Genomic DNA, 27,500 nt, shown 5'->3' with positions numbered 1-27,500 from the left:
GCACTAAGATCAATTCAGAGTTTGATTTATTACTTCTGAAAAGACGTGACAGACACAAAATCTTCACCGCTGCAAAAGTTCATTTTCTCTGTCGCCAAAAAGTGTCACAGGTTTCTGTGTTTCTGTCAAAATGACGTGTATTTAATCAGCTCCTGTGCTACAGAAGGTCTTTGTCCAAACTCCTGACAGGTTCCTTCACCTCTGGAGTTCTCCTAGATACAGATACAAGTGCAGAAAGTCCCAGTACAATGTTACAAAGACATAAACACAGACCCTCAGTTCATATTAGGCTGGGCAACATAACCACTATGTACGATTTATCTATATATTTTCATGCAAGATATAAATTTAGACAACACTGTTTATATCGATATAGGGTCAAGGGTCAAGAGTTCTGTCACACTCTCTGCACAGCTCTGCCCCCATCAGTCACTCACAAGTTCTCCATCGACACTCAGAGAGACACAGCGCTGCTCCTCTGTTTAATCTGTCTGTTCAGTAGTCTACAGTGAGACATCGGTCTGTATGTTGCACGTGCTACGCTAATCAGTATGTGAGATGGATGAAGTTACTGCAGCAGCACATGCACTCTACAACACTGTGGGCCTTTTCCACTGTCACTTTGGGCCATGCTGATTTACGTTTCCATTATCAGTTTAGACACGCCGAGCTGCACCAGAGATGGACCTGCTCTGGAGTAGGTCCAAAAACCGGGCTCCCTACCCTCAAGTGGGTAGCAGTGATGTCTCACCAACCACAGCCAACACCCGACAACCCCCGTCTGTAGCTTCTAACTGAATCTCTGTGAGTTTGGAGTTTAGTTTCTCTCCTGCGTCCTGTTTTTACTTTAGATATTTGCTTTATTTTACTGTTTCATGTTCGCCATCTGCCAGATTAGAAGTTGTGTGAAGTTGCTGTTCGAAAACTCATAAAAGTCTTTACAAAGCAAAATAATGGGGGACTTTTATTGTGAAGAAGGAAATTAGAATGTGTTTATTACTGAATTAGCAGAACTTTGTTAGCAGCTTTTCTTCAATTAAGACAAGACAAGAGTAAAAGCAGAAACAGCCACAGTGAGATGTTGATGAAGAGCTGCAGACAACAGGCTCTTACTGCACCTCTGCAAACAGCTCACCTCCAACAGGTCCTCCAAACTTCCTCCAAACTTCTTTTACCTGCCCTGCTGCCCTGCAAAAATAACAGGGGACTGCACACGTAGCCCACTTACTAGAATATACCAAGATCTGAATTTTTGTCCACAGCGCCCAGCCCTAGTTCACATAACAATACAACAGAAGGTGTGGATGTTCACCTGTGTGAAAAAGGGTTCATAGATCTCCACCCCGGAGTCGGATCCCTGCGTCAGCGCCTCCCTGCCCCTCCTCCAGGTGTAGTGGACAGGTGGGTTAGAGTTAGCGACACAGCGGAGAAACACCGTCCTCTCAAAGTAGAACTGCTCCTTCGATTCACCGACACTCTGGTGCACCGTGATCACAGGGTCGTCCAGGTCTGAGGAGGAAGAGGAGAAAAAGGAGAGGAGGAAGGAAGAGAAGGAGAGGAAGGAGGAAGGAGAGAAGAGATGAGAGGAGGAAAGTTTCTGTGTAATTTGGAGTAGAAAGGATCTGAAGTCTAATGCACTGTGGAGTCATAACCCCCCCGCTGTGCCGCAGATATAAATGTATAAACACTCGGGCTCTTCTCTGGATAAACACGGCAGCGGCAGCTGAAGTTTGTCTGAATTTACAGTTTTTCATCTCTTCAGAACAGTAGGTCAGTGTTCCTGCGGTGGGGGTAATTACTGCGGAGCCAGGGGCTTTTTAATTGGCTGGAAACACAGTAAGGTCCCCAATCAGCTGACGGCAGCCAACCAATCGCACGTCGCCGTGTTAATGAGTCCGGTTATGAAGCTGCCGCCAGCAGAGAGGCTAATGGACGCTAATCCACTTCACACAGAGCGCACGTCAAACTCCGACCTGCACACTGAACACATCACGACCCAAAAACAAGTCGCCAGAACAACCTCCCATAATGCACTGCGTCTCCTGCTGTATGTGCCGCAGCTCAGGGAGTGCTGATGAGTTATTCTGTTTCCTCCTGGAGTTTGATGTTGTGTAAAAGCCTCCGCGCCCTGAAGGAAGCACTCAGCCGCGATGCGTTCAGGTACCACTTAAATCCCTGTAATCCCAGTAAGAAACAAGCTCCAGGATATTATGGCTGTTACACAACAGCGCTCACAGCTTGCAGGTATTGTTTGTTACTTTTGGAGGAAACTTTTCAGGCGACACACATGAGGGACGGCTTTGTCGTATAAAAACACCTCCAGGATGTTTCTTTACTGGGATTACTGGGAGCTTCTACATCCCAGCTGCAACAATAAACATGAAGGTGAAACATCTCCTCTCATCAGCCAGTGCAGCTCTGCAGAGCTCGATGCTTCATCTCCACACATGTAGGTCAACAACAATCAGACACAAGGAGGACAGAACGAGGGTTCAATACCGTCAGCTGACTGAAAGAACAGCAGGAAGTTACTGACTGTTCTTTAATCCACCTTAAGCTTCATTTACCTGCCAGTTTAGAGTCTGAAGTTACACTGGGACTTAAATCAGTTCAGAGTTACTGATGAACCTCCAACTCTGACTTGCAGCAGAATAAAATAACAGTTTCCATGTGTTTCCAGACGTTTTGCTAAACTAAGCTAACCGTTTTCATCTGTTTCCAGTCTTTATGTTAAGATAAATTAACTGTTTCCATCGATTTAGCCTTTTTGTTCAGCTAACTGTTTGCCTCAGTCTCTAGTCTTCATGCTAAGCTCACAGTTTCCATGTGTTCCAGTCTTTATGCTATGCTAAACTAAGCTAACTGTTTCCATCTGTCTCTGGTCTTTGTGCTAAGATAAGCTAACTTTCCATCTGTTTCTACTCTTTATGCTAAGATAAACTCACTATCTCTCCTATTCTCAGTCTTGATGCTACACTAAGCTAAGCTAGTTGTTTCCATCTGTTTTCAGTCTTAATGTTAAGATAAACTAATTATTCCCCCCATTTTCAGTCTTTATGCTACGCTAAAATAAGCTAATTGTTTCCATCTGTTTCCAGTCTTTATGTTAAGCTAAGCTAACTGTTTCCATCATATTCCAGTCCTTATGCTAAAATAAACTAATTATTCCACCCTGTTTTCAGTCTTTATGCTATGCTAAGCTAAGTCAATTGTTTCCGTCTGTTTCTGGTCTTTATGCTCAGCTAAGCTAAGCTAAGCTAAGTGTTTCCATCCGTTTCTGGTCTTTATGCTAAGCTAAGCTAAGCTAAGCTAAGTGTTTCCATCTGTTTCCAGTCTTTATGTTAAGCTAAGCTAACTGTTTCCATCATATTCCAGTCTTTATGCTAAAATAAACTAATTATTCCACCCTGTTTTCAGTCTTTATGCTATGCTAAGCTAAGTTAATTGTTTCCATCTGTTTCTGGTCTTTATGCTAAGCTAAGCTAAGCTAAGCTAAGCTAAGTGTTTCCATCTGTTTCTGGTCTTTATGCTAAGCTAAGCTAAGCTAAGCTAAGTGTTTCCATCTGTTTCCAGTCTTTATGTTAAACTAAGCTAACTGTTTCCATCCTATTCCAGTCTTTATGCTAAGATAAACCAACTGTTCCCCCTGTTGTCAGTCTTTATGCTACGCTAAGATAACTGTTAACTGTTCCCACTCCATCTGTTTTCAGCAGGCCCCCAGGAAGTGCACTGGGCTTTGAAACCAATTTCCATCGTGGCGTAACATTCCTGGATAATCCGGGTAATTTTCACATTCTCACTCCGACCTGCTCACATATGTTTGGTCATGGACTTTCCACGTCCACATATGGCGTCCAAGGTACCCTGGGTGTGTTGGTTGTTGACGTTCTGGGACGCCGTGTTAACTTCAGCCTGTTACATTCATTGTCTGTTTTCAAAATACACTTCTGTTTTCACAGGAAATGTACATTCAGTCTCCTTCTAAATAAACGTACTATGTTTGACTTTAAAATCAAACGAAAAGTGAACACCGGCTTCTACTACTTTCGTCCCATTAACTTGTCTTGTTGTCCCAATGCATTTCCCCCAATACAGGTAAACAATAACAACTTAACATGCCAACGTGAAAGGATGCCTTTTTCTTCATCAGTGTCTGATGCAAGAAGTCACTGCCAAAGCCCCGGTATTGGTTGACTTTAGAGTAAGAGTGGGTTAACGCTGCAGTCAAACCATTTTGGCTCCTTTCATAGGAACAAATGAGGTCCAACCTCCAACACTGTATCCAGGTCTCTTTAAGTTAACTGTTTCTGAACTGAAAAGTTATGTTCATCCTTTTCGCCTAAAAAACAAGTTGTCACAGAGATAAAAACAGAATAATGCAGACACCAAATGTAGTGTTTATATTTGAAGAGAAGAAAAATGAAGTTAAACAAACCATTACATTAAATTAAATCTGTAAAGAGGATTTTCTACAGTCTACAATCATCAGAGACCGTTCAGATGTACAGAGGAGTCCTCTCACACATCAAACTCTGTCAGAGCAGATTAATGACTTTCCATTGTGTGTGTGTGAATATGTATCCGTGTATCTGTGTGTGTGTTCTTACAGTAGACGTCGACTCGTATGGACCGGATGGCGGGGGATCCCAGTCCGTTCTCAGCCTTGCAGTAGTAGCGCCCCCCCTGGTGGCGGCTGATGTTTGCGATCTTCAGAGTGTCGTTGTGCAGCGATGAGTCGCCCTGACGGTCAGAAGCTCCGCCCGCCGTCTTCGTCCAGCGAATCTAAACAAGGAAGGAGAAGGTTAGTTTACTCAGCAGACAGGTATTTATAAACTGGTTTGGATCAGTTACCAGTTTAACTGGTAATCACTGGTTCAGACTGGTTCAGACCATCCGAAATGTCTGGTTTACAGTGAGCTGGTGAGACAGATACAGACTGCTGTCTTTTGATTTTGACTTTTCTAGGAATTTTCTTAGGCAGACAGATGCTGGTCTATACTGGTTTATACTGGTTTATACTGGTCACACCAGTTTTTGGAGGTGCAGACATCCATTCATGTAACACATGTGGTGACTGTTGTTCTAGATGGTTCCAGATGTTACTGACAGATTATTGATGTTGGACTTAACAAAGTCCAGGTCCTGATTGTTGCAGTCAGAGCAGCTGGTGCCTGGCTCAGAGGCACTGCAGCACCAACACTGTGTGTGTGTGTGTGTGTGTGTGTGTGTGTGTGTGTGGCTAACAGGAGTCTTTAGATGGAAACTGAATGGATCCAAGACTGTATTAGCCTTCTGCAGATTAACTCACTATGTATGTGTGTGTGTGTGTGTGTGTGTGTGTGTGTGTGTGTGGGGCGGGGGGGAGTCCAGATTTGTCCTCGTTCAGCATCTGTTGGTCAGTTTTACATCCGTCCCCCCCACCTGCTCTGTCTCTTACTCTCCTCTATCATCATCATCATCATCATCACCCTCTCTTCTCTCCATCTGCCCCTCTCAGACAATTTTTTGTTTTTATATTACTTATTAAACAAGCAGAGAAACTGACTGTAAATAAAAAGAAAAACAGTGCAACAAAAACCTGAAGGTTAAATATAAATAATACATAAAATACATATAACATAGTGGTTATAATAGGGCTTCCAAATAATCACCTGATAATTTAAATTCAATAAATAAATTAAATGTTACAATTTCAATAAGGCCACCCAAAAATAGCTGTAAACCTAAATCTAAATAATAAATGAAATTAATTTAAAAATATAGATATTTCAATAAATACAATTAATAAATAAAATAAATAGTGTGATTTCAATTGGGCTACCCCAAAAAACCCTGAAAATTCTAATGTAAATAATAAATAAAATTATTTTTTTTAAAAAGATATTATTTAGATTTTAATAGGCCAAGAAAAACTGAACATTTAAATATACACAAAATAAATATAGTGATTTTAATAGAGTTCCATTGCATACGCGTCCAAACTGGTGAAATTATTATTTTATTTTATTTTATGGGTCTCGTGCTTGGTCATGAAACATGGTTCAATAGCGAAACTTCAACAAAGTTGCTCACGTGGTACGTTTCTCGTAAACGTACAAAATTTGGGAGGCACATGTAACATCCCAAGACTAAAAAAAAAAAAAAATCCCTTGGTGCCATATCATAAACCCAACCCTTTTCATTTATTTATTAATTCATTTTCAGGGCATTTACAGGAGCTGCAGTTAACTGAACTCTTAAAGCTCTACCTTTGATCAACTTCAAATCTGGGCAGTATTATCTAAAGACCCTGGTGAGGCTACAGTGCGGAGCTTTTGAGCTTGCGTCAAACAGTGTGGCCGTGGCAAGGCGTTAAATTTCCACATTTTGGGTTTCACATTTATAGATGCTTTAAAGGTTAGAGATCTTCGTAGATTGTTGCTGATGTTACAGATATTAAAGTCTGGTACAGATGTTGAGGAAAGTTCAGTTTTAGCACTATTAGGGCAGAAAAATAAAAAATAAAAATGTTTGCTGTGTCTTCTTTAAGGGGACCCTAAACTATCTCGATGTGGCCAGATGTTTGTACAGGTGTTTTTAGCCCTGGGTTTCACCTCTCAGGCTACACACAGGCTGATTGGTGGAGGTCAGTGGGTCGCACAGAGCCTGAGAAGAAACTAAGCAGACAGAACTCAGGGATAAATACTCACTGTGCCCTACTTTGTATATTTTAGGAAAATCATTAATTGAATACATAATTTAATTGATTTGTTGACCTCATGTGAAATGTAAACGCTTGTCCTACAGAGATGCTCTAACCGCATCACACATAAGAACAGTGAGGTCTGGAGACAAAAATTCATTTTAAGTGATGAAAAAAAATGTTGAAATCTTTTGCTTTATTAAAGGGCCAGTGTGTAAAATGGGTTGAAAACAGTGACATCAGTGGTCAAATTCTAGATTGCAGGGCACACTCACTCACCCCTCCCGTCGGGTAAATGACAGTGGCCTCGTAGGAACAAAAAGCCTTGGGCACGCGTTTTTCAGGAGTAGGTCTATCTAGCGACGAGGTGAATGTTTATTTAGAAATCTAAGCCATGTTACGATATTGTAATGAATCCCTCACGAGCAGGAGACCAGAGGAGCGTTCGGGGAAAAATGCCAGTTTATTTGAGCACTCCAAAAACTCCGGTAACACTCCAGGGGGTAAAAGACTCCGTCCCAAACTCTGACTCTTCTAGCGTAACACACACACTTCATACACACATACTCGTTTACCATACCGAGTGGGGACCCCCCTCCCCTCTCTGCTCCACCAATCTCCAGCCCGCACACTGACTGACAGCGTAGCCTGTAAACAGAGCTCAGCTGTTTATTTAGCCTAGCAATATCTCCGGACTATAGTAGCTGCAATGGACGACTTTGAACGCGATTTTGAAGAGTTTCTTGTAGCGGACACAGACCCAGAGCCATACCTGTTTGAGCCAGAGCATACAGATGAGGAACTCTATGTGTTTGATGCTGAGCGAGCGAGAAGAGAGGCTGAATGCACAGAATGGGATTCGGTGCTGCCATTGTTGGGGAGATACATCATCAGGAGGAAAAGCGCCGCAGAGAGTGCATCACAAGGAGTGAAGTTGCGTCTTCTTTTCCTCGCAGATGACGGTTCGGGTTCATTCTCTCCTGTTGCGTGGTAAGTGTGGTCCATTCGCAAACTTTATAACTAAAAAATTTTTTCACTACTCTCTATCGACGAACTACTAACACTCTCTACTGTTTCCTCCTCCTTCTTCCTTCCTTCCGCTGTCTTCGTTGGTTCATTTATACACGCGAAACGCGTTCTCTGGCTGGATTGTCCGCTCGGGCTGCCGTACATACATGGCGGCGCAAGATGGTGACCTCTCTAAAGCAAGGCCTTTGCTATATATATATATATATATATATATATATATATAAATATATATATATGTATATAAAAAAGCATAATTATAAGGCTACGAAAACCAAACAAATTTTATTTTATAGCGATTATACACTTATATAAACATATTAAAGGTAGAATATTCAGATTCAGATTCAGATTGACAATAAACCATGCCAAATATTACACACTGGCCCTTTAAATTCTATTCAGTTTTTCTGGCCAAAGATGAAAATATAGACTCAAGTCTCCATGTTTTTATGAATGAAACTGTGGGAAATGTGACCTGCTTACTGACCTGGTTTCCTAATGATTACATCCTGTTTACATGTACATGAGTTTAAAAAAAATATGCTCCTACAACTCCCTCATCAGTGGATGACACACGACCAGGTTTTAACGTAATAAATGTCACTGAAGCAGCTGTACAGAAACAAATATGCTCTTTAAAAATGTGTTTGGAATCGACATCACACTCCTACAGAAGAGTCGTCCTCCAGTTTGTCTGTGGAGTTATTAATGCATCCTTTAATCAGAGGGTAAATCCTGCAGCCTGGAAATCAGCTATAATTACACCTATTTTTAAAGCAGGTGATACAACCTGTATGAATAATCACAGACCTGCCAGTGTTCCTCCTGTAATGTTAAAGGGAGCAGAAAATGTGTAGCAGCACAACAGACAACAGTCCTTTCACTCTGCACCCTATGCAGTTCAGTTTCAGACTAAATCTCTACACTACATCAGCCAACTGTTAGCTTGTTGGAAATATGACAGTTGAACTCGATAAGGAGGGAGCTGTGTGTGCAGTGTGTTTCTCAACGCTGACACAGTCAATCATCCTTCTCATAAAAATGCCAGGATATATTTTTTCTTCTGCTGCTTTATTCTGGTTCAAATCCTTCCACAAAAACAGAAATCAGTGTGTGAGGATGAAGGATACGGTGTCACCAGCTTCCAGCTGTGATGTTGGAGTGCCCCAGGGCTCTTCGCTTGGTCCACCCCTCTTTAGTTCTTACGCCAATGACTATGTTTACACGCACACTAATATTCCAAATACGACAATATTCAGAATTTGATGAATAATTTAATTTACTTTGTCATGTAGACAGCATATTCTATTTAAAAAATTTAAATATAGCATTTCCGATTAAGGCATAGGAAATATCCATATTATTCCGTTTTTATGCATGTATATATAGCGAGTTCAGAAAATGCATCTTAACCATCGGCATTTAAATCAAATGTCTGGATTTTTTAACACGGAAGTAAAGAAGGACTTGGAAATGACATAAGTGATTTACACACCTCACACTCCAGCCAAGCTAACGCTAAACCCACGCAAGCCTAAAATCAGCCAACACTGGACACACTTAGCTCGACAAAACTACATTTAAATACTTGCATGATGACTGTTGGATGGAGCCTGAAAACAAATCACTGCCTAAAGACTGTGTCACTGTAACTGATGTGCACATAACAATAAAAAACAAACAATGTGATTTCCAGTAGAGGTAGAATTTTCCTTTCTTTCTTCGATTTCCAGCGAGCTCGTTGTTTCATCATCCTTTGTTTTCTGGATTTATATAAATGTGCGTCTCCTTTTTGGGCTTCATGACTTTCCTCTACTTCTGAAAACAAACACACTCTCGCCTCCATCAGCATATTTTCCACCCTGATTCTTTCAGTCCCACCTGCTCCATCACCTCCCCTCCCCCGCCTCCTCCCCCTCTATCCCATGGTACAGTCCTCCCACATGTCGGTCGCCCGGCTGCCAGCTGGAGTGAAGCAGACAGACGGTTAACAGCCTCCAACCAGCGAACTGACGATTAATGAGCTAAAAATACTCCACAGATCCTGGATCTGTGTGACGACACGCAGTCTAATTAACACAACGTCACTGAAACATTAACGACAACACTGAGAGTGTGATGGATGGATGTAATGTAACTGCAGAGCTGCGGCTGATGGGACGGGTCAGTGACTTATAAGGTACCATCGGTCCAATATCCTGCCTTCATGATCAGCTCCAATCGGTCCAATTCATCAATTAGAAAATGTTTACAGCTTCTCATAAAATGATTTCATACATTTCTTTGCCAGAGCTGCATATATTTCTGTATTGGACTGTTGGCTGAATAAAACTGGATATCTTAACACCTATTTTCTGTCAATTTATGGACTAAACAATAACTTAGCTGCAGCCTAAATTCATGGGGGTGATGTTGTTTATATTCAGTGGTGGAGGAAGTACTCAGATCTTTTACTGCAGTAAGAGTTCTAAATTAATAAAAAAGTCCTGCATTCAGCATGTTACTTAAATAAATGTTCAAAACGGTTAACATCAAAATATACTTCAAGTCCACAATGCCAGGGATGAGTACACCCAGGGCCCCGCCTCTTCCTGCCGCCCGGCACACAATGCACCGAACCCTGATTTCTGCCCCTGCGGGTGATGGGCCCACAGGGCGACGGCACAAGGGCTTTTTTTTTGGCTTAACCTGGCCACCAGATACTCGCTGGCAAGCTCCCCCCAGCTCTGGCTCCAGGGGTCCAGGGGAAAAGTTTGTTTCATCAAGGCGTTCTTGAACTGCTCTTATACTGGCCCCTCCCCTGGGACCACTTTGCCTTGGGGCATGCAAGCCCCTCCACCACGTTAAGGTGGGGATTCTCGGAGGAGTATCTGATCAGGATCCTCCTGGGTGCCTCCTGTTAGAGGTATTCCGTGCACGTCCCACTGGTAGGAGGCCCCGGGGCAGACCCAGAACACACTGGAGGGATTACATATCTCATCTGGCCTGGGAACACCTTCGGGTCCTCCAGGAGGAGCTGGAAAGTGTTGCTGGATAGAGGGACGTCTGGGGTGCTTTGCTTGGCCTGCTGCCCCCGCGACCCGGCCCCGGATAAGCGGATGAAAATGGGATGGAATATACTTAAAGTACCAAAAGTACACATTATGCAGAATAATATATATTATATAAATATTTAATGTGATTTAATTTCTCTTCATTGTCAGAAAAAAAATCTGACATTTGTCCTGTATCCCGTCTGTTTCACATAAATACACATGAATACAAAAGTACATTTGACTAAACAACAAAATCACACACCAAACAGAAAAATGGGTGCAGTGCAACATCATACTCATTACCTATCACAGTCAGTGTTCGACCCAGACTACTTAGAAGCCAAACTCTGATTTAACAGGCTGACAGGCTGAGGAACAAATGAGTTCCTCGAGCTCTTCAATCGAGCCTATGGGACTCTGAATCCTCTATGTGATGGTAAAAGCTGACATTCTTCAAATAACGTGTGAGAGGGGTCAGACATAATATCACTCTCCAGAGACAACATTCCGTTAGTATACACAGTTTGGAAACTTCAAGCACTTGAGCCACAAGCTTTTAACAAATACACAGCAGTCTGGCCGGTTTAGTTTAAGCTGAACAGAGAGACAACTGAACCATACACTGACTCCATACTGTGTAACACTCTGTATTATTGATTGGAAAAACAAAAATAGAATATGCTTGTTTGCTCCAAATGATCTCAGTCATCTCAGAAATAATGCATTGTTGTACCGTACTACAAATGTGATCTATATGAGACACAAAGCAGCGTCCACACAGATACCAGATACAGATAATATTTATGAGAGAAAACTTGTGCAATTTGTGTGTTATGGACAGGAAGTGAGGATACAAGCTCACTGGGAGGCCAAACGTTGATGCATTAATGTGTTCATCATTTTAATGTTGCAGCTCATTTTAATGACTTTATTTACTGCTGCATTATACATTAATAATCTGAATCTGTAAAGTCCCTTAAGATGAACTAGAATTACTGCCCCCTGGTCATGTGCTTTCACACACCAGTCAAGTTTCAGTAACCGTACATTAATGTCTGTGAAAACATGGATGCTTCACACACAAAAGATCTATACAATCAGCACCGTTTCAAGATTTGAGTCACCAATTCAGTATCTGACCAAACGTCTCCCCTTCTGTTCCTGAGATATGACGCTGAGTAATGGACAGAAAAGTGTTTTATGTAGAACATTATGATGTCACAGTGAAGCTGACCTTTGACCTTTTGGATATAAAATATTATCCATTCATTAATTTATCCTATTAGACATTTGTTTGTCAGTTTTGTCATGATCCGCATATGAATTCTTGAGTTATGACCAAAAACATATATCTAGAGTTAACAGTGACCTTCAACCACCAAAAGTGAATCACTTCATCGCTGAGTCCACGTTTGGTGAACGGTGAACGTTTGTGCCAAATTAGAAGAAATTCCCTCAAGCTGTTCTTAAGATATTGTGTTCACGGGAATTTTTTTTTTTTTTCGTTTTTGCCTTTATTAGACAAGACAGATCCAGAGTGAAAGGGGGAAGGAGAGGGGGGACGACATGTAGCAAAGAGCCATAGGTTGGAATCGAGCCCACAGTGGCCAGGACATGGGTTTTTTACATGGAGGTGTCCACTTTACCAGGTGAGCTAATAGGCGCCCCTTGACCACCAAATACTAATCAGTTCATTGTTGAGTCCAAGCAAACATTTGTGCCAAATTTGAAGAAATTCCCTCACTGTGTTCTTGAAATATCGTGTTTACTGTATGAGAACAAGATGGATGTAAGGTCGTGGCGACCTTGACCTTTGACCACTGACCAGCAGAATCTAATCAGTTTATCTTCGAGTCCAAGTCAACCTTTGTGCCAAATTCACTCAAGGCGTTCTTGAGGTATCGCATTCCAGCCCGGTCTCACCCCGAAGGCGTTGAAATCAGGCACTTGGGCAGTGACTTGCAGGGTCAGAAACCAACACAAAAAGGCATCCTTGCACGTCGGCATCACACACAGCCGGTTGATGTTAGATTTTAAAGGCGCCTGGCAGCATTAGGGGGAAACACTTTGGAACAAGGATGAAAGTTAAGGCGGCAAAAGTCCGATTGGGGCAGGAGAGGGGTGGTGGATGGGTACAACAAACACCGACTTTCATCCAAGAGAGTGGTGATCACGTCCCGTAAGATTGTAAAGCCAAACCCTGTTTTTTTTCCTAAACCTAACCATGTGCGTTTGTTGTTGAAGGAAAAATAACATCAATTTGCGGTGTTGTACTAACATAGTGCTTTTATTTTGAAACGGACTGAATGTAAACATTATATTTCCTGTGAAAACATAAGTGTATCTTGAAAGAAGACAATACATGTAACAGGCTGAAGTGACACGGCATCCCAGAACGTCAACAACCAACACACCCAGGGTACCATGGACGTCATATGTGGACGTGGAAACCAAACGTCGATATGTGACGAGGTCGGAGTGAGAATGTGTTGTGCATTTACAAGAATATAACAGACAAGGTCACAGTAACCTTGACCTTTGACCACCAAAAACTAGTCAGTTCATTGTTGAGTCCAAGTTGACATTTGTGCCAAATTACAAGAAATTCCCTTGAGGAGTTCTTGACATATTGCGTTCACAAGGATGGGATGGATGGACATATGTACACATGTATGTACAGACGGACATACAACGCAAAAACATAATGCCTCCTGCCACAACTGTCGCCAACGCAGAGGTGAAAAATAAACATAGTGCGGTAAAAAGCATATTTCCTTTGGAGATGGAGTGAAGTAGAAGATGAAGTAGTAGAAAACAGATATACTCAAGTAAAGTACAAGTACCTCAAATTTCTACTTACAGTATTTGAGTAAATGTACTGAGTTACATTCCAGCAGTGTTTATAGCAGACAGTAGAAACAGCTCAGATCAGTTCAACAGCAGCACAAACTGAACAATATAAACTTCATTGTTACTGTCGTCTGTTTAACTGAAGGAGGTTCCTCAACATGCGAGCTCTTTCTGTAAAAGTCTGTCTGTCCAAAACATGTTAGTGTTCTTATATTAAACTGTGTAACACTGAGCCTGAACATCTTAAAATGACAGAATTTAAGAGTGAATAACAAACAGCTCTGAACGCCTCATCAATCATTCACAGCACATTTACACCTACAGAACTTGTGACAGTGAACGCAACGCTGCAACACATTAGCTCATCCTGCTGTTAATGAGTTTAACTGCTTCAGGTAGGATGACAGAAACATTTATTATGTACAGAAGCTGAGCGATGTTTCCTGTCTTAGACCGATACAGTCAGTTTATTCAGAAGAAGATTCACCAACATGTTCAAACACTGACTCCATCTGTCTTTTAACTGAACATTTAAGTTTAACTTTACTTACAGTGTCTTAAACTATCATTAGTGACAGGTCATGTTCAAATGTCACAATGTCTTTAAAAAAGATAAAGGTCAAAGTTTTAATTTAAGTCTATTATTTTATGATATACAGTCCACCTGAGCATTTTTTGCTGCCTTTTTATTTGGCTGACAGATTTTCTGATCACTGAGAAAACACTGATTTGACTATCTCTGCAAGTAGTAAACTGCTTTAGCCATTTTTTTGTAGCGGCTGGTTTTAAAGTCACCTGTTTCAACAGCCAGTCAGCTTGTAGTGAAGTCCACTGGTCAAGTCAAAATGACCGCAGACATGTTGGCTTGCTGCAGCAGGTGCTCCGTCCCCACCGAGCCCTCTGTTTCAATCCTCACAGTGTGCCGGTGTCGGACAGTGCTGCTGCTCACTGTATGTATGTATGGCTTATGCCCCGCCCACACAAATACATTCTCACTGACTGATGAATTGGTGCTGGTTATTTATATTATTGTGGCGTATTGGTTATGAACACAGTCCATCTGATGCTGGTTTTGTTTCATCACTGTAGCCAGTATCTCACTATTTCTTAGGGCTGCCCCACGACTAAGAATTTTCCTAGTTGACCAACAGTCATCATCAGGGTCCATCAGTGGACTAGTCTCCTGCATGTTTCTGATATGAATGTAATTATTAAATGATATATTTTGGTGGTTTGAGTTGAAGGTGTGAGAAAGAATAGTATCAGTAACATTGTTAACACTGTGCTACATTACAGAGAAATACAAAACCGTACTAATGAACCTTCATTAATATAGGCCTATATTTTATCTCCAAGTACACGTCACACACTGAGCGAGCCGCCTGTTAATGACGCTGTGGGCTAATGGGCATGTAGCTACTTCCATGTTTCAGATGATACGTCATGTTTGTAGTCGACCAATGAAGATGAGTTTACATATCACCTTGGGTTCGTCCTTCACCTTCTCAAAATGATCCCACACTTTGGATTTCCTGCCCGACATGTTATTAACTAGCCTGTGGAATAACCGCAGGTACCAGCCCTGGAAATTAACCTGACTCCTGTCTGACTGCTGAGCATGGACACTTCCTGTGTCTGTCCTTTCAAATTAAAGTCACACATGGTCCAGTCATATAGGTTTTGATTTATTTTGACAAGGCGCAGCTCCTAATAGAGTCTCACATTTTTATTTTTATTTTTTTCCTGTCACTAAGCGACCAATGAAATCTTGCTGACTAATGACCTTGGTCAACTCACGTTGAGTCGACTATCGGGGGCAGCCCTACTATTACTATCCTCATTCAGATTTTAAGAAGCTACAAATTATATTCAGCCACAAAATAAGTCTGAAAAGCTGCAAATCAGAACGGAAGTACAGAGAGTTGTTGACGCGAGATGATACACCGTCTCATGGTGGTGACTTGGTGTGAACCGGCAGGTTTTTAGAACGTTGCAGAACAGAGCATTGCAAGTACCTGTTTCAACTCTTCTCGTCACTAATCTTTGGTCTGAAGCTTCAGCTCAAGTAGCTTTCCCAACACTGTACAATGGTAACAAACACAGTTATTTTAAGCCTACCCATGATGTTTTATTGTGAACTTAACCACATGCTTTGGTTGTCTAAATTTAAGGAAGTCAACCTACAAACAAAGTGTTTCACGAATGCTGAGTTTATTTTGAAAAAGACTGTCTGAAAGTTTGTTTTGAAAGGACATAATGCATGTAACGGGTGTAAATTGATTTGCCGTCCCAGAACATCCAAAACTGACACAGGACGGCATCTACAGCCGTAGGTCCACTGTCAAAGTGACAGTGTTTGACGAGTTGGGCCGAGGACACAAACCCACAGATTTGATTCTAACCGACTGAACTTCCTGCTGACAAAAATCAATCAATCAATGCTTTTGTAATTCTAAAATTAGACTCAGATCAAATCAGGAATTCAGTAAAAGTCCGATTACAATCTGAAACCTGAGCAGAGAGCTGAAAGGTGTTGAAGAGGAAGAAGATGAAGAAGAAGAAGAGGAGGAGAGGATGAAGGAAAATGCAGAGGAAGCTGAGCTCTGCAGTGACGCAGAGAGACAGAAAAAAGCCAAAGTGTGTTTTACAGTGTGTGTGTGTGTGTGTGTGTGTTCAGACTGTGTGCCAGCAGCTGATCTATTTATAGCCCCAACAGACTGACAGCAGAGAGACTAAAGAAGAAGAAATACGAGAGGGAGAGATGAGAAAACGAGGTTCACTCAGACACAGCTGATCTAACCTGATTATTGATTATCACTGATGATATCATGAAGAGATGATGTCATCACAAGCGTGACGAAACAACTGAGGTGAGATGAAGGTGTTGTGCTGCAATGTCACACAACATACAGATAATTATTAGGGCTGGAGTGTCTGAAAAATATCCTCTGTGTGTGTGTGTGTGCGTGTGTGTGTGTGTGTGTGTGTGTTTAATTGACAGTTAATTAGAAAGCAGTTTCCAGTCTGCAGCAGAGCTTCTCTTTAATGAGCTGCACCACAAACACTTTATGTGCTTTTATTGTGAAATCACAGCTGGGAAATAAACACCCTCCACAGTAAAGTGTAGCGAACCCCCCGACGATGCTTTAACAGCGTTTCTGTTCTCCTGAATCTTTCACTGAGTAAACTATTTAGATTTAAAGATCCAGGCTGTTTCATTTTGTCCCACTTTATATCAACACAGTGAAGTACACACTGTTTACTGAAGCTGCTCCACTTTCACTGCTGGAAACAAATAGACGATAACAGGCTGCATGTTTAAATCAGGGGTTCCCACCATGAGGCTCAGGACGCCACGATGAGTCATGAGATAAATCTCAGAGGGTCAAAGATCATAAACAGGAAACATCTGGATCAAAGGGACCATGGATACTGATGTTCACATCATGTATGTAGGCGGAGACAGTTGAGGGTTTGTCAATGTTCCTCTCGTCTGTACAGGCTGTGAAGAAATCAGACTAACCTCTAAAGACGCTATCCCACTGAAAAAAAACAATATTAACACTCACTAACTTTTGGCTTTTGAATTTAATATGAACGGTTACGATCACCATTCAGGACCAGGACAAATGACTCTGCAGTAGTCACAGGCCTGATGGAAACACAACACCCAGGTAGGATCGCTAATTGTAGCCCCTTTGCAGGCATGATACAGTAACGTGCTGCCACAAAATACCGTCCATCTCCATCCAAGCAATGCCTGAATGTTGCTCCAAATTTGGGCAGATTTGGGTGGCTGTGGCTCAGAAGGTAGAGTGAGCCGTCCTCTAATTGGGAGATCAATGGTTCAATCAATGGCCACTCCAGTCCCAAGTATCCTTGGGCAAGATTCTGTACTCAAAATAAGAGTTCTCAACAGGCTGTAAAAATTACAAAATGAACTGAAGTGACCAACATATTCTCACTCCGACCTCGTCACATATCCATGTTTGGTCATGGACTTTCCTTTCCAGATGCAACGTCCAAGGTACCCTGGGTGTGTTGGTTGTTGATGTTCTGGGACACCATGTCAACTTCAGCCTGTTACATGCATTGTCTGTCCAAAATACACCTCTGTTTTCACAGGATATGTACAGTTTACATACAGTCTCTTTCAAAATAAAAGCAATCTGGGGTTTTTTTCCTTCAACAACAAATGCACGTGGTTAGGTTTGGCCAACAAAGACAAAAGAACAGGGCTTGGCTTTACAATCTTACAGAAGCGACCACTGGCCTCCCGGGTGAAAGCCAGTGTTTGTTGGACTAATCGATCCATCCACGCTACTCAGACTTTCACACCTTAACTTAAATTGTTGTCCCGCTTCCCTATCCCTCTGACAATGTCAGGCACCGTCACACAATAACAGCTACCAGGCGCATATCATGCCGACGTGAAAGCACAGCTATTTTTCATCTGTGTCTGACGTCAGAAGTCACCGCCCAAGCGCCGGTATACGTCAACTTTGGAGTGAGACCAGGCTGAATTGACTTGTGTGAGATGAGGCTCAAACCCGGCCCATCTGAGATTATTTCATAAAATGGACCAGCTTGGTGGATCACAGACTCTCCACACTGTATTTTCCAAACAGAGAAGCTCCTGCTCTGCTGGGGAGGAAGGACAGAGAGCCCAGCACGGAGCCCGGCTGCAGGTGAGAAGGAGAGGGACCTGCTGTGGCTACAGCTACAGCAAAGGAAACATGAGATGGCGTCAATCAATCAATTGATATATAAACTATAAATATGTTTTTAATTTTTTTTACATTTTAAATAAATAGTTAATGAACAAATTAATGAGTGCTCACTTTTTAATACGTGATATGTATTTATTTAAAAAAAATCTACTGCCCGAGCTCTACCCGACCCGGCCAATCAGCACATATTTTTGTCATGCGCTCTGTCCAACTTAGGACCTGTCAGACTAAGGTAGAGATTGAGAAGTCTACCCCAAATTGCTCCCAATGGCTGCTCCATCAGTGTGTGAATGGATAAAAATGGGTGTATGGATTAGACAGGCTCTATACAAGAGCAAGCCCATTCATCACTTACCAAATATAGTCTGTGCCGAGTTTTAAAGACCACAAACGCACTCAATCTGGTGGGAAAATAGTATAAAGCTGATATTAAGTCAATATGAGGTTCCTGCAGTTTTCGGGACCTTTCACACCTCATTTGGTCTGAACTTTCTGACTTTTCAGTTTGATCTAAACCGAAACAGCAGGTGTGAAACCTCCCTGAACCAAACAGCCAAACGCGATCTCGGAGTAGGTCAAACTGAACCACAGTGCGCATCGTTTCGTTTGTGGAAACATTTCTTTGGATGATTCAGACTTTCTGACCAATTACAGAAAGTTCTGTCATCAGAGCAGGAAAAATCAAAAGCCACTTAAACAAAATGAGATTCAGTAACACCTGAGGAGAGAGACGACCAAATGTTGCACTGACACTTGGTCCGACCACTTTATGACGAGTCAGTTGGAGAAAACTCACAAAAATGTAACACTTTCCTGTGATTTTAGGTGTGAAAACGTCCTGTGATCATCGCTCCTTTTATCCAGTCTCTCAGCTGTTTTAAAGCCCTGATGCACCAGGATGACTGTCAGCACCTGACGCCAAAGTTAATGCAGTGTGTCCCACACTGCTGGCACAAGTCAGCAGCTTTTTGGTGGATTGAGCAAATCAGTGCAGTGTTATTATTAGTTTTAGTCACATTTTAGTTATTTTTATTCTTCATAGTTTTAGTCGAAGAAAATTCAAATTTTAGTAATTATGTTTTTTTTATCTTTAAACTAATCCAGTGAGGCTAATTTATTAATCAGAAATTAGAATCAAGGTGACAGGTTGTATACAATAATTTGTGCACACTTCCAAACTGTCATGTCTCCAGCAGTGTGTGACAGGTTTAAGGGCTGATTTACGAGCACACACTTACTGATCATCATTTGGAGAAGCTCAACATCTCTTTTATTTCTGCTCTCAACAAATAACTAATGTGAGCCAACTAGGATTTGTCCCCAGGTTCACTGTAAACTCTGACTTATCCATGTGACTGTTAAGAAGCAGAAACATAACTTCTCTCTTCATGTGCAACATGTTAGTCTGGAGGTTTAAACTGGTGTCCTCTCACAGAGTTGGTGATTCAAACTAAACTTTCATCTCTGTCAGAGAAAACTGATCTGAGTTCAGACTGTTTACTTACAGCACAGCTACACTCACAGATAACTGAGCCTCCTACCTGCCTGTCAAACACCATCAACCCACAAACCTGCTCCAGTCTGGACTGAGTGGAGTCCTGCGGGGTGAAGCTGTGAAGTCTGGTGGCTGCTTGCTCTGCTGCCGTTCAGAGGCTCACAAGCAGAGCTAACTTCAAACAGCCACCGCTGCGACTAACAAACTACACAAATCTATTTCGCAGCAGTGGTGACTATTTACAGCTCACAACAAGCACCAACGGCTGATGCTGCTCTGGTGTGAGTGTTTTCGCTGGTTAGTGAAACATCTTGGCACAGACTAATTACTGAGAGCCTGGTCTTACTCTGAAGTCGTCGAAATCCGGCCCTTGAGCAGTGACTCGCGGCATCAGACACCAACAAAAAAGGCGTCCTTTAACATTGGCATGATACGCAGCCAGTTGCCGACATAGTTTAATGGCGCATCAGAGGGAACACACAGCGGGACAAGGATGAAAGTTAAGTTAGTGAAAGTCCAAGTGGTGGGGGTGTTGGATGGGTCCAATAACCACCGACATTCACCCAGAAAGTTTGCATCCCGTAAGATTCGAAAGCCAAACCCTGTTCTTTTTTCCTAAACCCAACCATGTGTGTTGGTTGCTGAAGGAAAAATTTGTCAATTTGTGTTGTGTTTATTTTGAAAGAGACTGAAAGTAAACGCTAAATTTCCTGTGAAAACGGAAGTGTATTCTGAAAACAGACAATGCATGTAACAGGCTGAAGTTGACACGGCGTCCCAGGACATCATCAACCAACACACCCAGGGTACCTTGGCATCGTATGTGGACGTGGAAAGTCCATGACCAAACATCGATATGTGACGAGGTCGGATTATTATATTTACCTAAGTTTAATACATCTCGAGCACAGTACTCATTAAGATACAGGGGAGTACAATTGTGGAACATGTACCATTACTTATTATCCGCCTCTATGTCTTTGTCAGTATATAAGACGAAACTAAAAACTGCTTTGATGACCAAAAGATTCTATAACTGAATAACATCATCTATAGGGTGATGTGTTTTTGCCTGCCTCAAGATGTAAAATGTTATTTTATATTTTTATTCTTATGATAATCAATTTGTTTATTGCTTGTTATCGTGTATGTTTCGTTTTTTCATTATTTTTGCATAGTTTTGTTATGTTTGTCTGTGAGGTTTCTTAACATAAGCCTGTAATGGGTTTCTACCTCACCTGCACATGCTATGTATGACTATATTACTTCTATGTTCTGTTTTCTTATTTCATATGTGCAAATAAATGAAATGAAATGAAAGGAGTGAGAATGTGTTGTTACTGGAGTTTACCGGCCTGTCACTCTTGCGGCATTTGAAGATAATTCTAAGCACAGCTTTTCTTGGTTTTCGAAGTCGAATAGTGCACCACGAACATCTTCGTCACGTCTCATCAGCGAAAACGTAGCATAGATTTCTTCCTTCGTTTTTATTATCAAGATCTATGTTTAGCTCATCAGAGAAAAATGGTTGTTGACGAAAAATTTTCATCAATGAAATGAACACTGAGTGAACCCTGTTATTTTAGGAAATCCAGTAATGCAACAGTCGCTGCTCATTTGATGTTGGTTTGGTGAGTTCAGGCCTTTACTCTCCCGTCTGCAGTCTGATGCACAGACTTGTAAACAGCTGATAAGCAACCTGTTTACATATCTGCCCAACCTGTTTACTTACAGTGAAGGCAGGGAATGTTGTGTGGTGTTATGAGGAGAAGACTTCAGGAGCAGCAATCACACACACATAATCAGCTCTCATAGAAACACACTGAAGGTTTCCTGACTGGAATAACGTCTCTCTGGTTTCCCGCTCAGAGCTCCTCGTTATTTGTTTCTGTCGAGTTGTTTTTATTAAATTTTAATAAGCATTAATGAGGACAGCGGACGACTAAAAGCCAACATCTTCCACTGTTGTGCACACAGCAGTTCTCTCTGTCTTTCCATCACTTCTTCTTTTATTGATTTCTGTTTAAGCCTCTTCATCTGTCTGCCGCTCTCTCTTCTTCATCACTCACAATAAATGTCTCGCTGCCTTTGTTCCCAGACAGCAGTGGCTCTTCTCCAGGGTTTCTTCGCCTCCTCCTTCTTCTTCTCCTTCTTCTCCTCCTCCTCCTCCTTCTTCCTCTTCTTCTTCTCTGTGGGATTGCTCTCATTTATGAAACACAAAGGCGTCGGAGCAGCTCAGCTCTGCAGGAGCTCTGGCACTTACAGCACGCCGCCGGGGATGATGGGAGCCTTTTTTATGACTGTATGTGCTCTGCAGAGTCAACAGGGACCAGTGAGTGTGAGTGTGTATGTGTGTGTGTGTGTGTGTGTGTGTGTGTGTTTGAATGAACACTTTATGCTCTTTTGCTGGTTAAGGGTTTTTCAGTTTTGTTCATTTTATAATCTTTCTAATCAAAGATGCTGAATAAACTGATGACATCACATGTTTCTGTTTTGATGCAGTAAAATAAATAAATAAAAAATAAAAATAAATAAAATACTTCTATGCGTCCATTATCATTGCATAGATACAGCCAATAGATGGCGCTGGAGGGCGGAGTCAAAAGTTTCTCACAACAAACAAGAAGACAGTGGAGGAGTTCATAATATTGTACTTTTAAACACAGGCAGCGCTGTAGATGCTAATGGTCTGTGGCCATTATATACATCTCGACATGTGGACAGAGAATTCTTTTTATTAATTTCACCACATATTATTGTATATTACCATTTCATTCAAGTCCATCATTTAAATCTCTTCATCGTGTGCTGTGTTCTTATTTGGCTTGAACTACGCTACACTGCCTCCACTGTCTCTGTAATCTAATGCAGTCTATCCAGACAATTCCTGTTCGGAGTGCATTGTGCTGGAAATGACATATTACAAATTATGTACAACTTCCTGTTTCCACTATGAGGCACTAAAAACCACACAGTAATTATCATAATGTTGCTGAATATCATGAGTAGAACACTCCACAGCATATTTGTTAATGTAAAATCAAATTAGACAGTTTCCTCTCTCATATCGAAATACTGAAATTCACTATGACACCACAGCAACATGGTTCACCAACTCTTCACAATAAAGCATCATCCAGGTCTTTTCAATTTGAGGTGAATCTGGTCAACTTGGTAGGAGCAGAACATCAAAGTATAAAACATGTAACTACCTGCTGACAGAGGGTGGCGCTCTGACTAGAACTCAGATTTGGCATGTCGATGTCTTCACGCCAGGACTCTTATTAAACATGTGAAGTTTGGGGGAGATTTGACTGAGTGCAGCAGAGTTACAAACTACTTCCTGTTCAGTGGGGAAACATGGAGATTTGACATCTCGTCACAGCCACACCGTTCAACAAAAACCAAGGTCGCCGAGGTGTTTCAGTTGTACTGCCCAAATTTGAAGTCATTTTAGCAAAATCTCTCAGAGGAGTTCGTTCAAGTAAGACACCTGGAAACAGACAAAAAAAGCCCTGAAAATTAAAACTTAATCTAAAATGTCTGACTTCCTGTTGGGTTTAAGATATGGCTCCAAGAAACCTTTTCAGCATGTTACATGTGCCTCCCAATTTTTGTACCTCTGCGTGAAACATACTGTGGGTGCTGCTTTATTGAAAGTTTCTAGGGGGAACTATTGAGACATTTCTTTCACACCTGTGCATGAAACCCATAATTTTTTAATTTATTTTAATGTTAAATTTTCTTTTCTTTTTTTTAAGTTTTTGAGCATCTTAAGTCCAACAAAAATATTATTCTTTCCGTGAAACAATAATAAACGGAGCGATTTCGATAAAGCCGTCGTACTGGTCGGACACAACACAAACCAGTGTTAATAGAATAAATATAAACCACCCAGACCAATGTTACCAGTATTAATACAGACAATTATAAGGAGTGCAAACTGTTCTAACCAGTGCTACCAGTAAAAGAAGTAAACCTATAAACCAGTGAAACCAGTATTACCAGAATAAAAGTTTAAATATTAGTGGTTTCTATAATCAGCTGTTTGTCCTCCAGCTGACTGAAAACACATCTGTTACTCTGTGGTTTCCCGCTGCAGCTCCTCCTCCCAGTTCAGTTTACCCAGTGTGTTCCCAGTGTTCCCAGCGTGTGGTTACCTGTGGTCGTGGGTGTCCCGTCACCAGACACTGCAGCTCCAGCGTCTCTCCCTCTCTGATGGTGTAAACTCGCTCACTGTAGCGTTCCTCCTCCACGTTACAGGCCTGACCTGAGTGCACGATGCGCACTGTAGGGGGCGCTGTGGAACAAAGAGAGACACAAAGGGTTAATGCTCATACCTGCATCACACCTGCATCACACCTCCATCACACCTGCATCACACCTGCATCACACCTGCATCACACCTCCGTCACACCTGCATCACACCTGCATCACACCTGCATCACACCTGCATCACACCTCCGTCACACCTGCATCACACCTGCATCACACCTGCATCACACCTGCATCACACCTGCATCACACCTGCATCACACCTCCATCACACCTGCATCACACCTCCATCACACCTGCATCACACCTCCGTCACACCTGCATCACACCTGCATCACACCTCCATCACACCCGCATCCCACCTGCATCCCACCTGCATCACACCTGCACCTCGACGCACTGAATAATCGAATTCTGGGAAAAGTGCAAAATGCTGTAAAGAGAAGACGACTGTGAACAATGCAGATTTTGAAATATTTAAAAAGTTCATGAGGAAGAAAATGTAGCAGAAGGTCGGCTGACTTCAGACTTCAGACATTATTGGAACTTAAACACAAGCTGTCAGCTTATGAAGTTCATCATTCTACGACACAGTTTAACAGATTTAAAGACATCTTCTGCTCATGTTTCATCAAATCTCAGCTTCAGTGTGTAAAGTCTAAAACTTTCTTTCTACAAAATAAACTTTAAACCTGCAGCAGCAGCAGCTCTGATCCACCCCCACACGCCTAAAACCTGGCGCCGCCGCTGCTGTGACACACGAGTGATTTCTAACAGGAGCTCAGCGTCTCGATCTGCAGCAGAGACAAAACGTCTGATATGAAATAAGAAGCGTGTTTTATTGAGGAGCAGCTGTCTTTGTGTTTTACTGTGCGAGCTGTTAGGGAGCTGTTAGCCTCAAACAGCCACGACAGCCCGCATCATCTCCTCTACCTGTCGCCATGGGAACTGCGAGGCGAGGAGGCGGCGTGGCGTTTGAGCCCCTGAAAACCGCATTAAAGAAGAAGAAGAGCGTCCTCTGGGTGTGAACAGCTTCTTTACAGACCCAGAGTTTGGAGCTGAGGAGTGAACATGATGGAGGATGAAAAACAGGAAGTTTAATATCTGCAGTTAAAAAGACTCCTGATGGTTTAATCACGAGGACACCAGTTTGTTCCACGGCTCAGTGAGGTCATTAAACCAGTTTGTTCAAGTGAGACAAACTGGTTTTATACCACACAGTGACAGAAAGTGATGCCTCTGATTTCCATAACAGTACAGTTATTATATGACCTGATTATGAGACTTCTTCTGCTGTCAAGAACTTCTGTACTTTCTCCACTCCTCTCGGACAGCTCCTCTACATTAAAAGTCCTGCAGCCCCTTCAAAATAAAAACTCTGCTGCTTCTTAAAAGTAAAAGTCCTGCAATTCCTTCACATTAAAAGCCCTGCAGCTGATTCAAAGTAAAAGCCCTCCAATTCCTTCAAAGTAAAAGCCCTCCAGCTCCTTCACATTAAAAGCTCTGCAGCTGCTTCACAGTAAAAGCCCTCCAGTTCCTTCAAAGTAAAAGCCGTCCTGCTCCATCACTGTAACAGCACTGCAACCCCTTCAAGGTAAAAACCTCAACTCCTTCAAAATAAAAGCCCTGCAGCTGCTTCAAAGTAAAAACCCCTGCGGTTCCTTAAAAATAAAAGCCCTCCAGCTCCTTCACATTAAAAGCTCTCCAGCTCCTTCACAGTAAAAGCCCTGCTGCTGCTGCTGCTGCTGCTTTAAAGTAAAAACCCTCCAGGTCCTTCACAATAAAAGCTCTCCAGCTCATTCACAGCAAAAGCCCTCGAACCCTTTCAAAGTAAAAGCTCTCCAGCTTCTTGACACTAAACCCCTCCAGTTCCTTCACAATAAAAGCCCTCCAACCCTTTCCAAGTCACCCCCTCCTGCTCCTTCACAGTAACCGTCCTGCAAACCCTTCAAAGTAAAAGCCTTGCAGCTCCTTCCCAGTGACAGTCCTCCAACCACTTCACAGTAAAAAGTCTCCAGCTCCCTCACGTTGAAAGCCTCCAGTTCTTTCACAATAAAAGCCCTCCAACCTTTTTAAAGCCAACCCCTCCAATTCCTTCAAAGTAAAAGCCCTCCAGCTACATCACAATAAGTCTTTTCCATGTTTCACATTAAAATAAATGATATGACTAACATCCACAGATGTCAGGTATATTTAATATTAAAATGTAAAATAAGCATCAGTCAAACATTCTGATTCGTCTCAGCTCCAGTGTCGATTTTATTTTCTGCACTTTTTAAAACACATTACAGATTAAACTGTTTTTATTCCATATTTAACAGCGTCTGATAACGTAGAAACACGTTGATGTTTAATCTCATTGACAGCAAACTTGTATAGACTGCAGCTGCAGTTTGACTGAGCTGAACAGATTATGAATTTAGGTAATAATAAAGGATGTTTGAGTGTGTTCCATGTGCAGGAGGTCTCAGAGCTCTCAGGACGTCTGCGACTGAAACACCTGGAAGATTCCAGGTCAGATTTGAGGCCAAACCGTCTGTCTGAAACAGTTCAGCTAATTAAAGTTGTGAAATTATAAATGAGCGTCAGAGGAAAAAGGTCAGCAGGAAATTAATTTTTAATTGACGGGAGGATTGTCGGTGCTAGGTGGAGCAGACGGGCTGCAGACTGGACCACTAACCCTGATCTGGAATCAGCTGCGGGCCTGCAGGTACCACGTTAGCGAGCAGCAGCACAGTTACTCAGAGTTTCTGTGTCAGCAGCTGCGAGGCATCCTGCATGTTGTACCACTCCTTCTTTATTTTTACACTGCGCCTCTATTTTTGCCTGACCTGCTGCATCTGTGGGTACACTGCTCTGACTCGTGGGTGTTTCTGTGCACAAACACTGGAACTCAACACTTACTGCTAAATACCTCTAATTTTACACTCAGCTACAGATTCAGCTCCGAAAGACTCAAACTACAGCAGCTGTGAGCTCTGAGGTGACGTTACGAGACGATGGAGGACACTCATTGACTCTGATTGATCCTGATCAATTATTGTTATAATATGTCAGAAAGGAGAGGAGAGGAGAGAATATCAGTAAACAATAGGAGACTAGAGGAAACAAAAGAGGAGACAAGAGGAGAGAAGGGCACAAGGTAGTAGAGGAGACAAGGAAATAGGTGGAGGAAGGAGAGAGGAGGGGAAAGGAGGAAATATGAAAGTAGAGGAGAGGAGGAAACAAGAGGAGACTAGAGGAGAGAAGGGCACAAGAGGGGAAAGGAGACAAGGAAACAAGAGAGGAGATGAAGAAACAGGTGGAGGCAAGATCAGTGGAGGAAGAAGAGAGGAGAGGAAAGGAGGAGAGAAAAAAGTAGTGGACAGGAGGAGACTAGAGGGGACAAGGGAACGAGAGAGGAG

At 42.1% G+C, this 27,500-nt stretch overlaps 1 protein-coding gene across 2 annotated transcripts in view; it reads right to left on the bottom strand.

The window, feature by feature from the left end:
- mdga2a (MAM domain containing glycosylphosphatidylinositol anchor 2a) overlaps positions 1 to 27,500 on the bottom strand; it is a 152,970-nt gene that overhangs the window by 79,487 nt on the left and 45,983 nt on the right. For both annotated transcript variants that reach the window (XR_004502546.2, XM_033643016.2), the window contains exons 2-4: positions 23,982 to 24,121; positions 4,608 to 4,782; positions 1,313 to 1,509 (exon numbers count right to left, since the gene is read on the bottom strand). Coding sequence is in view for 1 of the 2 variants with exons in the window: in XM_033643016.2 (XP_033498907.1) it covers positions 1,313 to 1,509; positions 4,608 to 4,782; positions 23,982 to 24,121 (512 nt within the window). In the remaining variant the exon portion in view is untranslated. The remainder of the gene's footprint in view (positions 1 to 1,312; positions 1,510 to 4,607; positions 4,783 to 23,981; positions 24,122 to 27,500) is intronic.

This window comes from Epinephelus lanceolatus, chromosome 15 (assembly GCF_041903045.1).
Source record: "Epinephelus lanceolatus isolate andai-2023 chromosome 15, ASM4190304v1, whole genome shotgun sequence".
Lineage (NCBI taxonomy): Eukaryota > Metazoa > Chordata > Actinopteri > Perciformes > Serranidae > Epinephelus > Epinephelus lanceolatus.
Note: the sequence above shows the minus strand (reverse complement) of the source record. Positions and strands in the feature narration are given on the sequence as shown.